The sequence below is a fragment of the Apiospora kogelbergensis genome (genome assembly GCF_038363985.1).
Source record: "Apiospora kogelbergensis strain CBS 113332 chromosome Unknown utg000011l_segment0_segment0, whole genome shotgun sequence".
Taxonomy (NCBI): domain Eukaryota; kingdom Fungi; phylum Ascomycota; class Sordariomycetes; order Amphisphaeriales; family Apiosporaceae; genus Apiospora; species Apiospora kogelbergensis.
Genome location: NW_027117428.1, coordinates 131960 through 147503, shown reverse-complemented (window position 1 = coordinate 147503; position 15544 = coordinate 131960). Strand labels below are relative to the sequence as shown.

Below are 15544 nucleotides of genomic sequence, written 5' to 3'. Positions count from 1 at the left end.
ATCCACAACACCTCCCAGCAGTCATCTGATAGGATTTACCTTATTTTCCGCGTCTTTAATATTGGACGTAGCTCGATTGGACTACGAATACTGGTGGACCCGGAACATTTGAAGCAGACCGGCACGCTGGAGTTCACGGCGAATACATGGTCGGTGATCATTCGAGGTTGATTTCTTTTTTCTCGCGAAGATTTCGCTATGTCAATTTTTAATTCAATTATCGATCCCTGAACATCGCAATATTAAAACAAGTTTGTGGTACCGGGGGCAATGTATAGACGGTCACAGACTTCTTGCAAGTCCTCCGCAGAACCAAACTGCGATAGCGGCCAACTCTCTAGTACATGGATTCTGCTCCTCTTTTTGCACCGAGAATAATAGCTGGGAGGCCAAACAATGAAACGAGTCCAGTGTGAAATGGTACATGCGGCTCTGTGAACCTGTCGCACACTCGTCCGGGCGCTTCCGTTTCAATTTTTCCTCAACAGCTCCGTCGCATACGCATTGCGCACTGAACAGCTGCGTGGCGGACCTCTACCGTCCCTGCACGCAATGGCGTGGCATGGTGTATGTTGAGAGAAACTTTAGAGAGCAAGCTGTATCTGTCCAAAGCTTCCCGCACGAGGTTAAACAAAAGGCGTTTCTTTTGTGACAAGGGAATGTACATACTTTTAAATAGCTGCCGGCCTGAGTTTCTGGAAATGTAATAAGTCGGTGAACAAGAAGATGATGGTGCGAAAAGGCCCAGGACAGGTGTAACCTCCACACTGGCACGTTCACAAGGTTCGTCAACGGGCGGGCGCCCGCCGAGCCCGCCCGTCGGATGGGGTCCTGGTGGCCGGCCTGCGGACGGCTTGGTAGGGTCCTGGATCAGCGGGCGGGCGTCCAGAGGTTCGCACTCGATACATGAAGAAGGAAGAATAATTTAGAGCGATAGTTAATCGACACGCACCTCTAATAACTGCCGTACATGCCGTGCTGCAATTGAAACTTGATCACCCTGCACCACCTCCGAAACACATTCTTCTACTCGCCATCGTGTCGTACTCACTTTGGAAATGCGCTGTGTTTCCCCCGAGGGCGGGATGTCTCCCGCCCGAACGCGCAGGTGCGGCTTTTTGCGCCACGTACCATTGTCAACGGCTCCGATCACTAATACGCTTTTGGAGTTTGGTATCGGAACGTAGTGTCTCTGGACTGAATTTTGCCAAAGTTGCTAGTGATAGTGAGACTTGAGCACGAGCGAGGTAGGTATTTGACGTACCGATCAGTGTTTACCAGTCAAGCGCTGGAGACCATTTCGTCTATGCTCTTCAGTGCCGACGACGTCGACGTGGATTTCGTGGTTGTCGGTGCTAGGCTTATCCGGGTCAACGACGTCGGCGTGGGTATCGCGGCGGTACCTGGTCGCTTCTTCCACGGAGTATATACTTTCTTGCGCTGTGCGACTCGCTTCAACTCTTCGCCGTAGTCGTAGCCAAAATACCGCCCAGTCGATGCGGTTCGACGCAATTCGCTGGGCTGTCAAGGCGGAGAGGCAATGCACCAGAAAGACAATCTGCGAAGTTAGTATCGGCTATGGCCAAGCAGAAAGATAATCGTACCAGGAGGACAAGTTCCCAACTTGCGGGCCAAGCTGCCCACGATGCGAAACAAAGCACTTGCAAGGTAACGAGAGCGCGAAACCAGTTTCGAAGCTTCGCGGACTCGGATTGCAATGCTACAAGGAACGAGCACTGCCAAAGAACCCATAGACCACTGGAAACGCAGGGGATAAAGACCAAAAGCTTGCTAGGGAGCTCGAACGACTGAATCCCGAGGGCGCCAGCTGCAGCGAAAGTGCCTGCAGTAGCAAAGCTTGTGAGAGTTGGGAGGACGATGGGTGTGACAAGGGCAGTAAGGGCTTGGTTCTGATTCAACTAATAATTGACTATGGCACTTCTAGGGGCTCTGGTCTGATCTGCCTTCTCTCTTTCTAGGAGGGTGATACGCCTGACTTATATACACCTTGTCTGGCATCCTTTAGGCCCCCTGTTTGTTTCTTAGCCGCTGTATCCCTTCAGGAATGTGGTTATCCGTTGGTCCGGTGTGTATGTCTCTGCTTGATATGCATATGACATGGGTAGACCGGGCTATCCTGCCGCGGAGATTCAACCAGTCTTACTACTTCCGCGAGGCGGTGGGCGACGAAGACGAAGATGGCAGCAATGAAGACTCAGAGTCGATGTCAGCAACTGCCGGCAGCGTACTAATGAAAAAGCCCAGCAACAGGCGGGCCGGCGCATCCAGTGTTTTCCGCGGCTTGAGAAAACCTGGTTCTTCTACAAGGGCTACTTCTTCACCATCAGGCTGGGAACAGGCAGCGGCGATTGCAGCGACAACGATGACAATAATAACGAGAAGACGGACAGAGCTGGTGTCTTCACGAAACAACTGAACGGACTCGCCATCACCTGCGTCAGCCGCTCCATCAAGCCCGTCGTCGAGTTCCTCGAGATGTGCCGGAGGCAAGCAAAGACCGGCGCGAAGGAAAATCCCCAGATACGTATCTACGACCACGATGGCTGCCGGTACTGGCACTTCAGGTCCAATTCTCCCTTGCGCCCGCTCTCTTCCGTCCACCTAGACCGCACCATCAAGAATGATCTTCGTAAGTGGTCTTTTTCTGGCTCCAGAGCCGCACGCTTGTAAGACGGCTCGGTTAACGAAAGGTTTTCAGTGGAGGATATTAAGGAGTACCTGAGCTCGCGGACGCGGCTCCGGTATCAGCAGCGCAATATCCCGTATCAGCGAGGCTACCTCCTGCACGGTCCGCCCGGCACGGGCAAGTCTACGCTAGCGTCGGCGCTGGCGGGGCGGTATGACCTGAGCCTTTACGTGCTAGAACTGAGTCATATTAACGACCAAGACCTAAAGTGCCTGTTCCAGGACCTTCCCTCACAGTGCATTGTGCTGATAGAGGACATTGACGCCGCAGGTATCGACCGCGACGGGACGGACTCGGACGATGCAGGCAATGGCAGCAGCAGGAAGAGAAAGAGCGGCATAATGACTCTGAATGTACGCTCTCGGGGATCCTTAACGCCCTCGACGGTGTCGGCTCGCAGGAGGGCCGCATCGTCATCATGACGACCAATTTCCCTAGCAAGTTGGACAAGGCGCTAGTCCGCCCCGGGCGGATAGATAAAAAGATCTACATTGGGTACATCTCGCGCAAAAGCGCCGAGGAGATGTTCGTCCGCATGTTCCAGCCGTTGAAGAAGGACAAAAAGGCCAACAAAAGCGTCTCCATATCCACATCTAACACAGCCGTGCAAGACGGCGGCTACAAAGGGTTATCCCAAGCCTCGGATGCAGAACACAACCTCGATCAAGAAAAGATATACAATTGGGATGTATGCTCGTGCGACGAGTGCAAAACCATCGACCTGACCACACAGGCGGCCGAGTTCGCGCAGCTGATGCCCGAGAATAGCATCACACTCTCGGAGCTGCAAGGCTTCTTTCAGGCACGCCTCGGCTGCCCCAATAAGGCAATGCGGCAGTTCAGCGGCTGGCTGTGCGAGATGAACGCAGAGAAAGTGAAGCAGCGTTAGGGTGTCATCAGCTCGCCAAAAGACCGTGGTCACAGGTGAAAAGTCGCCCGAGGGGCAGCGTCTTGTTCATCCCATATTTGGTAATGTAATTCGCGTCCAGACGGCGTTCCCGTACACGTTCCCGTACACTGTCATGCCAGCTTGTAGAGTGTAGAGTGCCCGCGCTACGACTAGATTCAATGACCAATGTGTTCGGCCGGTCGGGTAGCGGGCACGTCGTCCAAGTCCGACAGACCCCCAGTTCACGGTCTCGGAGTTGGGGGTTCTCTCCGGGACGCGAGCTCTTCCAGCAGCCGTTCCTTGGCCATGCACAGTTCCTGCATGATCTCGCTCTTCATGTTTTGTAACTCATCACGGCTACGGCTCTTCTCCCACTGGTATAACCGCAAGTCTTCTTGAAAGCCCTCGAGCTTTTGCATCAAGATCGCGCTGATTTCCTCGGTGGCGTCGAGAACGTCTCGAGCTTCATGATGGTGCGGAAGGCGTGACTCTGACAGAGGCTTTGGAGTGACGCACAACTCGCCCTCGCTAGCATCGTATTCGTAATTGTCGATCATACCGTAGACTGCCATGGATTGCATTTATCTCGCTTTCTGGATGGTGATTTCGGGTGTGTAGAACGAGGGCGATAAGACTCATCGCCTTTAAACGGGACGAGACCGCATCGGGGCTTTATAGTCTGCGTGAAGTAGACCCAGCGGAGGGTATGGCCGGCACACGTGCCTGCGCATCATCGAGTCTAACAGAAAACCATTGAAGTCGCTTTGAGCGCTGGCAGCGCAATTGCCATGCTTCGTAAGGCGCACGTACTGCATCTCTGTCTGGGTCGCGTAGGCATAATCAGGGTAGCTGCCTTTACGATCTCCCTCGGTAGCAGCGCCGAATTTGAACCAGCCATTACGTTCTCCCGCCCATGCGTCGGGCCAGCCTGGATTATCTCATCCAAGACCTCTTCACTCGCCCATAGCTGCTCCAGGCGCCGCCGCTGCCCCGGCCACTCCGGGTACTCGGCCGCCAACAGGCCCTCCGGCCGCAAATCCTCCTACGCCTGGCGCGAAGCCCGCAACTCTAGCACCTGGCGGCGCCGACCCTATTATTGTGACACTGGCCGAGAAGGCCTCGGAAGATCCTCATCTTCGAGATCTCATGAAGAGAGTTGCTGTGGGAGATGCTTCCGCCCACGAGCTTGCACATTTCTAGAGGATCATTGACCAGATTACAGCCGATTATAAGAAACGGGGAGGTCAACAGGGTCCGTCAGCAGATCGATTGATCGTCGATGGTCGCACTGTCCAATATTTCGCTGACGAAGTGGATGCCATCTTGGGTATCGTACTCAAGTCCAACGCGAAGCAAAAGGAGCCGATCTCATACCACCTCAGGGCAGCGATCCTCTGGTGATTCTGCTGGTGAGGAAAGCATTAGACGATACGCCGCTGAAGAGCATGGTCAAGAGAGTGGCGGAGAAGAAAAACATCAGGCTCAGCGACACAACCGACCTGAAGGTGGTGCCGGACAAGCTAAAGGATATTGTGCTAAAAAGACGCCCTGAAACCACAACCCGCGCTGCCTGCGCAGTCACCATCGAGTAGTACTACGAGGCCACAAACAGCGGAATCCGTACGAACCAGGGCACCGGGACGGAAGGGTTCTGTTGCCTCGACGCCGCAGACGCCCACAGGCAACTCGCAACAGGCATTGAGATCCAAGGGACCTCCGCCGAATCTCAAGCCCTATATAACGGGTATCGTGTTTGAATTTCACGGTGGCACAGGCGATCGATACCTATTCCCCAAGTTCAGCATCCTGGAATACCAGGCTGGTGGTTCTCAGGTGCTCGCGACTTTTCTCCTCGTGCGCAAGGGCAGTAAGTCGGAATATGGGGGAGACCCTGCTCTCGACTACTATCAACCCATTACGATACGCCTGCAAGCCACCTCGGGAACAGGGAAACACCTCGAGAATTTGGCTAGAGTGGTTGCGCCACAGGACGAGGTTAAGCGCTACATGGACGATATCATGAGCAACATGACCAGAGCGGAATACATCTTGTTGGCGATGCGTTTACCTAGACATGACGAGGAGGATGCCGATGACAGGGCAGAAACACCTAAGCTTGATCAACAGGTTCGCCATGTGCAACAGCAACAGCCATCCCACCAAGCCCAGACAGAAGTACTGTGGGCTACCAAAGGCACCAAGTTGCCGCCGCACTAGGCCGTCGGTAAGGCGATGGGAGAGGAGCAGTACCAGAGCTCGACTTATATGCAGTTCATCTTGCGAAGCTAGACTCTCGATCAGGAAATGCTTCTTCGTAGTTGGTTCAAAGTTATCTCTCCAGCTCTGCATCGTTAAGCGGCGGTAGGGTAGATGTAGACCTCAGGATGCAGAGCTGCTGATGGCGCCGATATTGTTGTGTTCCGTTGTTGGCCGTGTCATACTTGCTGGCTCACACGAGGCACTTTCAGGTCCCTCCAATTCCCGCCGAGTAGTATGCAGAAAGAATGCTGGGAGGCCAAACTACCATTCTGGTCGCCCGACTGTAGTATCCAATTGTACCCTAGTCGACGTGGTACGCCGATTCCGAATGAAACCAGAATCATCCAGTAACATACAGTACTGACTTTTTGCTGCGTAAGCTCGAAGAGTCTCACGGGCTGTTTTCGGCCCTGAGTTTTATGGTGATGCAGAATCGGAACCGTCCTCAAGTGGCACTCAGAGACAGCAGAGCCTGATGTTTCCACCGCTCCGCTTGTACCGTTCTGGTAGAGGTCGGTCGCTTCGGAGCCTGAATCATCCAGCAGCGTATTCTCCTTTCGCTGCATCCGCGAGAGCTCGAAGGTCCTCGCGCAGACCTGTTGGCCCTACTGTTGGAGTTGTTGTTGTTGTTGTTCTATTTAACGTCTAGGGAGCGGCTTCACCGCTCCAACCTCCCGTGGGGTATGGGACGTTCTGCCTGTCCGTCTATCTGTCTATCTGTCTATCCGTACATTGTCTGTCTAGCTCAGATACACGTGACCCTGAGGGCCTAGGTAGCATCTTCTGCCTTGGCTTTGGCTTACTTCGCTGGCCTTCAATCACTCCGTCTTGATACTCCAGCCTCACCTTCCGATGTTAGATATGGTTTAGTGTAATATGTATACGTGTTGGTACGAAGGGTGATTCCTCCCAGTGAGTGTTCTGGAGGGTAATTCCGCAGCGTCGGAAGAGTAGCAATGGCGCACTAGCGCGACTAGCGGGCCAACTCCATGGCCTCTGGACTACGGAAGAATTTACCCTCGTCAAGACGCGCCGAAGGCAAGCTGGGCCAGAAACCATTCTCACTAAACATGCGTTAACTATAGTGTCAGAACAGCAACTACACAGGCGAGGCTACTTTCGCCCAACTGGCATCTGAAATCACGCCCCATGGGCGCCAGGGGCTTTGCAGCTGGTGCAGCCCTTCGGTTCCCACCTGGAAATCCAACTATTTCCCCTGTACTGTTTCTAGCGCCGTGATCCAATTCCACATTGATCCGCAACCATCCGGCAGCGTGTGTAGGAGCAAGGCAAAAGCCGCGCGCTAGAACATGGTGTACTCTCAAGCACCGCAGCTGGCAAGACAGAAGGACTCGAAAATACGTATATACAGGTCAGTATTTTCGTACGCGTTCCTTTCACTGGCGCGACTGTATCACGCCGTCTTTGTGATACTCTCCAGTGATATCCCCCCAATCCACTCCGATGGCATCTGCCGAAGCTCAAAGGAGATGCTCATTTCCCTCCGAGAGCCTACACAAGGTACAACTGATTAACACGAATGCCGCTTTGGGGGACTACAAGAAGCAACTAGACGCATTTCTTAAAAATACACAGGTACGGCTGCCACATCTCTAGTAGCACTGCTTTTTCTCTAACGAGATGTTCACAGAAGATGGACGAGGAGAGAGGGTTGACGAGCTCTAGGCATAAGCCGTTGCAATATAACGCAGTAGCTCTACTGGACCACTTGCCGAGAAGTGCGAAAGGGGATCGGGGACCAAAAAAAGATAAAGCATAGGAAAGAGGATGAGTACGAGGAAACACCGAACAGAGCAGGACTGGGCACTAGTTGGGAATGAAGGTGTATGTGACACTAAGCGAACAATACTTGAGCCTCTATTCACTTTCGATATGTCCTCTGCAGACTTTCCTCATGCCTGACTGTCGACGTGCCTAGAGGAGCCGGGTTAACGCAGCGTGCCATCCGCGTCATCGGGTTGAAAAAGCCATGCCAGAAGCAGGTCACCCCCAGGAGACGGCTGATAAAGCATCGACTGATGATCGCCCTGGCGCAACGGGCTAGGCGGCAAAGGGGACGACGGTAGAAAGCACGCGGCCTCTAAGGCACTGGCGCCCACTTACTTGTATTTCATATTTCACATCGCACGTGATAAAGGTACTAAATGTATTGAATTTATGTTTTTCTTCGTAGCTCGGCATTTGCCTCGAAGCTTCCATCTGCGCCATCTACGCCGGCTGCAGACGATTGTAGAGCAGACCACGCTTCCGAGAACAACCCTCGAACCGATCCGCACCATGCTTCCTCTTCCTCCTGACCGCAGACACCTGCCGGTGTTTGGGCGCTGGCCGGAGGACGGCTTGGTCAAAGTCAATCACCATAACACGCCCGCGCTCCACGTTCCACAGCAGGTTGGCATCGCGCAGATCGCCGTGGTCCACCCCCGCCGCCCACACAGCCTCCGACGAGCGACGCCTCTGCGCCTCCAGCTCCGCCGCCTCCATGCCCGCGTCCGCCGCTGTTTCGCCGCCCCACGACATGAGCATCATGTGCACCACCCTCCTCCCCCCGGTAGCACGTACCCCCAATCCAGGTGCACCAGGCCCAGGTGCACAGGCACCACCCAGCCCTCGAGCGTCGCCAGCCGCGCGTAGACCCGGCACTCGTGCTGCAGCTGCTCGAGGCCACCCGACAGTGTCCCCTTGCCGACAAAGGTGTAGCCGTATGGTCCAAGTTCCACTTTGAACAGCACGCCTGTCGCACCCCTCTTACCCCACCCACCTAGCCCCAAGCAACCTCGGTATGGACTGTCGCGCAGCTGCTCACTGACCAGGCGTGTGAACTCGTCAGCCGTGACAGGGTGCCGCAGGCCATCTCCCGCGACACGATGCGCGAGCACATTCGGACAGCCGTCGTCGAGGTCCCAGCCCCTCTTGAGGCCTAGCAGGCACGCCTGCGAGCAGTATTGCCGGGTAGGCGCCGAGTGGCGCGTTTCATCTTCCTCGGAGCTGCTATGCGATGGGCCGCCCTTCCGCTTTTCCACCGACCTTGTCCACGGCGGCGGCAAGTCATCTTCCCGCCCGTCCTCGTCCTCGCCCTCGTCATCCCGGCGAGACGACGCCGGTGGCCTACAGGACGGCCTCGACCGCAAGGCGACTTTCCGGCCAATAGGGCTTTCGTCGGGTACAAAATCTGGATCGGCTCGTCGTGCAGGGGACGATGACGCCGCCTGCGACGACTCCGTCTCCTCTGCGGAGAACTGCGCGGCATCCTCGTACGGCTCGGCCCATGTCTTCAAGACCGCCTTCGCGCTCTTCAGAGCGGCGTCGAGAAAAGGGTCCCTGAAGCGCATCCGATTGGAGACTCAACATACAAAAGCTGCTGAGCTGCGCCACGGCCGTGTAGATCCGTTGTTCCGCCCAGTTTTCGCACGATGCGTCGCCCACATCTTTGCTGGGCACACACGGGTGGCAGAACAGCGTTTGTGGATCGGCCCGGTCGACGTGGAGCAGCAGCAGCGACTCGCCCGCTGCCACATAACCATACCCAACCCCGTAGGTGACCATGTAGTCAAAGACTTGGGTGAGCGCCATGGCAAGCCGTGCTTCGGCTTCGGATTGCACCTGCGTGGCACCCGTCCTCGATGTAGTCCTGTTCACTTGTTCAACGACTTCCATAAACAAGGTTTCCTTCGCAATGGCCAGCTTCACATGATCGGCCGCAATTTTGTGAGCGGCCTTGTGGTCATATACAAACGCCAGGCTTTCGTCCCCGCCGGGCCGCGTTCGGAGCCCGGCTCCATCCGGGTTTGTCGATCGAGGCTTCCTTCTCAGCTCGGATGCTGCTCGTTTGTTCGGCCCGGCCCTCCGCCGCTCTGGCTCTTCGGTATCCAGGTCCTCGTTCGGCAGTGGGGTTCCGCCGCTCGCGTGCGTGATTTCGCGATTGTTGTCGCTGAACCGTAGCCGGCTGAATCCGTATTTCGCACGTATAGCTTCCTGGCCACCCAAATGCCGGAGAATAGCAAAGACAGGATCCTCGACTGCGACCTTTTCAAAAGAAGCGACCGCGTTCTCGTTGCCCGCCAGCTTGTGGGAATTGGTGCTTCCTATGTCTCGGGTTGTGCTTTCTTGGTGGAAGAGTCGCTCACCTCCACAGGAAGATTAGTAATGCTTTAAGATTGTTTAAGATTTAAACCACAATCTGACTTTTGCTTGCATTGTTAGATTCAATTATTAGCTGAATCAGAACCAAGCCCTTACTGTTCCCAACTCCCCGAGTTGAACGGGAAGTGTGCCGGCCGTACGTCGTGTGCAATCTCTTCCCACCAGGATCACCGTGGAGGCTAGGACCAAGGGATCACGGGAGCGCAGAAGGGACGACAGTAGCGTTAGATTGTTGGTTACTGTACCGAACTAGAGCTGAAAACATGCTTCAACATAAGCATACACAGAGTCGCCGTGTGATATTTGACGCATTAACATGTGCCACGTCTTCACCCGAACTGCATGCCGCTGAGACTCGTCCGAAGGTCCTCCAGCATTCCCACCATCTTCTTTGCCAAGGTGTCCCGCTGCAACTTGCGTCTATAGTCCTTGTAGTAGTCTGGCGCGTGCCTCGCTCCATTCTGCACAGATCCTCTTGGACGGCCTGCCTGCGACAGCTTTGCACCGTTTCCCCCATTCTGGGAGAGCATTGCCGTGGTTGTGCCGTCATAATCGGGACAAGGCGGAACGGAAGTATCCAGGAAATTACACACCTGACAATCAACATATTCGAGAGAAGGTGCAAAAAGAGGAAGAGCAACGAAGGGCGGCGGAGGAGGAAAGACGAAAAGTGGCGGAGGAAATACGGAAAGCGCGGGAGAGCGCTCGTGAGAGACTTCGTCTCGCACAAGTGGAAAGGGAGCAGAAATCAGCTGCCGAATGGACAGAAGCCTTGAGTAGATACCGCATGCGTTGGGCTGATATCAAATCCATACATCCAGGTCAGGTTCGTTTATCCAATCGCCGTCTTACGTGCTCTCTAACAAAACTTATAGGAAATGACGGGGAGAAATATTCCTTGGCCGGTCAAATCCGGCCTGTTGCAAGACGTGAATAGAGACAGCGTTTCTGAATTTGTTAAGAAAGCAATGAGCAGCGAAGATACGGCTGAGAAGAAGTTCATGCTGATCAATGCAGAGACTAAGAAGTGGCACACTGATAAGGTTATGCAACACTTTGGAAAGGACATTGTCGAAGGGGAAGTGCATGAGGAGCTGGCTACTGTTGCAAAGGTGATGATTGAGTTGAGGCAGGAGGCATCCCGACAAAGACAGCGCTAGACGGACACTTACCTAGATACGGATGAGCTTCGGGCTGCCGTACTTATATTAGACCAGACTTAAGAAGATCTTGACGGCTAGTTAGGCTTACGCATGCTTTATGGATTGGCCCTGGTGCTTGGAAGCATATGGATAGGTGGGAAATCGTATTTGCCTTGCTGCAGTCGGCCGTGGCGACTCTGGTAAATTCAGCCAGGCCTGGCCGGCATGACGGACAACCGCGCTTTCCTGCCAATCATCCTCTAGGTATTTTGGAAGTCGACTTGGTACCGTGTTTTACACGACGATGATCGGTGACAACCTTGGTAGGTGATTTTGGAAATCCCGAGACTAAAACACAGATAAAAAAGATCATATTCAGCGAGGATGTGATGCTCTGATGATGAATTAGTTGCTGATTGTCATACATTACGTCCCACATGTGCCACTGGTATATCTAATCTGAAAAACAAACAACAGGCAAACCAAGGAAAAGGAAAAGGAAGACATGGCATGCCAAGTATTCTTTCGCATTCGCGCCACCGCATTCCATGGCAAGCCCGCCTCTCCTGTCAGTCTCATATCTCAAGCCCATCTAATAAGCCGAGATCACCCGCTGACCTAGAATGTTGCGACCATGGCTGCCGGGTTCTCGGCTAGTCCGCTTCCTCCTCACTCTCATCAACCAGCCCAAAGGCACGCTTGATATCTACGAGAGATGGCATCGTCAGGGGGTCTTGGTCGTTCGTTACCAAAGGTTCCGTGCCGTACTTTTCGTCATCTTTCTTGAACTTCATGTTGTCGATAGTCGGGTTGTGGGCGTTGAGGAGTTTCATCCACGACTTCGCACTCAGACCAAATTTTGCAAGCATTATATCGTTGACCGGAATCAGATCATTGATGTCGTCTTCGCCGGGAAAGTGGTCGTCGATATTGACGTAGTATTTCATATTTGCCTTGTCTATGAACTGCCCAAAGGCCAAGGTCGAGATGCAGAATTGGGTGCCCTGGCCTTCGACGGTTTCATTGCCGCGGCTCTTGAACATGCTGACGTCATTGTCCTTCTGGAACTTCATGATAGCGTCACTCTCGGCGGCTTGGAGGGGAGATGCGGTCAAGATGAGCACCGTGGTAGGAGTTGCTGACTCCTTTCGGTCCATCTTTCGCTTGTATTCGCCGATCTCCTTATAATACGTGAAGCCGATGTTGTTGAGGCATTTGGGTTGTTGCTTGGCTCGTTTTGTAGCAGCTATGTGCAGATTTCTGATTTTTTTCATATCGAGATCTCGCAGTTACTATCATCATACCTCAAACCGTTGCCCTCTTCTCCGCATCCTTGTTATTTTTTGGGTTGCTTTGCTTCGTACACGCTGTCGATCTGCGCAAAGGCTACAGTGTCTACGCCCCCCGAAGCTGCGTAGCCGGTTTCTACTGTAGGAGAATTCCCCAATAATCATGGATGGGACCATGGTCTCCACCCACCTGAGACCTCACCTACTATATTGCAAAGACTGTTGAATATCGCAGATGATGCTCGCACCGATGCGGATCTCTTTGACCTCTACTACGGTACTAATTTCTATGGAGGCCAATGTCACAACTTCCATGCCAAGCTTATAAGTACGTAAACCCCAGTATGATGAGATTTTCAACCTCTCACCCAGAACTAGCTTAGTACGGCTCTTCCGTCGCGGTCGTGGGATCAGGCCCTGATAACCTTCTGACGCAACACAATTCAAGGCGCATACCTTCTTCCGGCTTGCGCTCAAATCGTTTCTGACACACCCCAATTCCGTTACAGAACGGCTCCATTAATTACTCTTGATCGGGCCAAATTTGGCACGCTATGTGCGCATTTAGGCTTGAGTTGATAAAGCCTCCTATTTCAAGGTAGTAGGGATGCGAGCTACTGTACCCTAATAACGGCTTAAGCATTTTATACTTCATACTCGTGACTCTTGCCGTCTTCTTCCGCAGTGGTCGTGTCTAGCACAAGTCCCGACCCCATGTCTGGTTTCCGCCCTATGACGCTGCCTGCTGGATGGCTTCGGCGCGCCACTGATCGACCCGTTCCCGAGCCAGTCTAGATGTCTGCAGAATTGCATGGGCGACATTGTGACCAAGGACCGGAAAGAGCGCGTGAGGATGTTCATACCCCCGGAGAGGCGAAGCAGCAAGGTCTCGCATCGTCGTGGACCAGTTCTAGGGTGCGTCCATTCTGGCGAACGTCCATTCTGGTGGACTTCCATTCTGGTGTGCGTCAATACGACTTTTCGGCCTGCTCAGAGCCGAGCGCAGTCGTTTCCACCCCAGATGAACACAGGCAGACATTGCACTGGCGAACGAGCACGAGCGGTTCCGGCGGCGGCATGTCCACCGCAGTACGCCTTGACGAGTACGTGTTGCCAAACCACATGGATCTATGCAGTCCGTGCTACAATACGAGAGCGAGTGACCGCACGAGCGCGGAATCAGGGCGCAGGGTCATGGAAAACTACGGGCGGCGGCGACGATTTGCCATTCAAGAAGCACGGCGAGGGAAAGGGTAAAGTGCCATGTATGTACGTAAGTATGCACCAATACATTATATTCATCTATTCTATTCGCGTCTCTGCATTGGCTCTGCTCACGGGGTCGGGACTGCCCGATCCGCGCCAACAGGTTCGTAGCCAGCACCACGTACAGGCGCAGAGGCCGGCTTCGCTGGCCGCACTGCCACTAGCAGGTGCAGGGAAAAACCTCGGTACATGAGATGCTCGAATGTAGGAGGAAAACCCGGGTGGCCAAGGCGGGCAGGAGATGACTCGAACTGCGGACGCCAGAGCCAGGCTCGATACCACTCCGCAGGAGATGCTCGACTGGATGGGTGGCAGAGCCCGTTGGATTATCCGGCAGGAGATGACTCGGACTGCCGGAGCCCAACGAAAAACCCAACCCCAAGAGGAAAGTCGTTGAAGGGAGGGCTGCCCCAGGAGGTAATAAGTCGCTGAAAGGAAGGGTGCCTCAGGAGGTAATAAGTCGCTGAAAGGCAGAGCCAACCCCAGACTCTGAAAGGCAGAAGAAAGAAAAAACCCAACCCCAGGAGGTAGTAAGTCGCTGAAAGGAAGGGTGCCCCAGGAGGTAATAAGTCGCTGAAAGGCAGAGCCAACCCCAGGAGGTAGTAAGTCTCTGAAAGGAAGGGTGCCCCAGGAGGTAATAAGTCGCTGAAAGGAAGGATGCCTCAGGAGGTAATAAGTCGCTGAAAGGCAGAGCCAACCCCAGACTCTGAAAGGCAGAAGAAAGAAAAAAACCCAACCCCAGGAGGTAGTAAGTCGCTGAAAGGAAGGGTGCCCCAGGAGGTAATAAGTCGCTGAAAGGAAGGATGCCCCAGGAGGTAATAAGTCGCTGAAAGGCAGAGCCAACCCCAGGAGGTAGTAAGTCTCTGAAAGGCAAACCCAACCCCAGGAGGTAGTAAGTCGCTGGAGGGAAGGGGGTGATCCAAAAGGATGCACAAGGAAAGAAAGAAGAAAAGAAACCTTGACTGCGCTGGAGAAGGTCGCCTTTATATAATCGTGTCGACGGCTAAGGTCTGTCAAGGTGGGCCCCTACGTACATGCTGTGTGTGGTTCCTGCCCATGTCTTCCGTCTGGCGTTTCGGCTCCTCTACAGACGTCCACTGCCATCCCAGCCACCGCTACGGCACAACCGGCGACATGAGTGACTCTCCTCCAAAGCTGGCTATGCGCCTCTCGGGGAGTGTTTTCTGGTCCCTTCTGCCAGTGTCACGGCTCCAGGATCTACTCCTGCATCTATGTCCCTCTTCACCTCCTGGGCCATGTTTGTCCCTCCCTCTCTTTTTCCTCTTTTTCTCCCTTGCTCCCTCTCGCTCCCTTTCTTGCTCCGCTCGCCCCTCTCGCCCATTCCTTCGCCCTTGCCCATTCCTTCGCCCTCTCTCGTTCCCTCGACTCTCTCGTTCCCTTGTCACACGTTCCCTCGTCCCGTCGCCCTCTCGCCCTCTCTCGTCCCCTCTCTTGTTCCCTCGTTCTCTCCCTCTCGTTCTCTACCTCTCACTCTCCTTCCACTTCCCCTCCCATCTCCTCTTGCTGCCACTACGCTTACCTACTTTACGCTCATTGTCTGATACCCCCTCACTCGTCTTCCATAAGTAGACTGCTCCACCGTCACATTGCCAGTCAGCGAGTATGCCCGCCGCCGCACGATGCGCTCAACGCCGACTTCGTGACTCGAATTCCCCAACAGTATCCGGCCGCAATCCCTACAACCTCGAGGCGCGACCGCCGCCATTTCGAGGCCACAACGGAGGCCACAACGGAACGGCCGTCATAGGAAACGTACCTGGTCGTGCATGGCCAAGAAGCACCCGATCGGCGTTTGTACCTCCAAGAC

The 15544-nt window shown here is 54.2% G+C and overlaps 3 protein-coding genes across 3 annotated transcripts; all 3 read left to right on the top strand.

Annotated features, from left to right (window-relative positions):
* Positions 1-1306: 1306 nt before the first annotated feature.
* PG998_014339 (mitochondrial chaperone bcs1) lies at positions 1307-3596 on the top strand (the record flags this gene model as incomplete). Its single annotated transcript, XM_066881155.1, has 4 exons — positions 1307-1406; positions 2360-2650; positions 2720-2915; positions 2978-3596. The coding sequence occupies 4 exons, from the start codon at positions 1307-1309 to the stop codon at positions 3594-3596; spliced, it is 1206 nt and encodes a 401-aa protein (XP_066723686.1).
* A 969-nt stretch (positions 3597-4565) lies between these two features.
* PG998_014338 (uncharacterized protein) lies at positions 4566-5723 on the top strand (the record flags this gene model as incomplete). The annotated part of the gene is made up of 3 exons (XM_066881154.1): positions 4566-4757; positions 4797-4993; positions 5228-5723. Coding segments are annotated over 3 exons (885 nt in total), but the record flags the coding sequence as incomplete, so codon positions are not given.
* A 6061-nt stretch (positions 5724-11784) lies between these two features.
* PG998_014337 (uncharacterized protein) lies at positions 11785-12303 on the top strand (the record flags this gene model as incomplete). The annotated part of the gene is made up of 1 exon (XM_066881153.1): positions 11785-12303. The coding sequence occupies one exon, from the start codon at positions 11785-11787 to the stop codon at positions 12301-12303; it is 519 nt and encodes a 172-aa protein (XP_066723684.1).
* Between the last annotated feature and the right edge of the window lie 3241 nt (positions 12304-15544).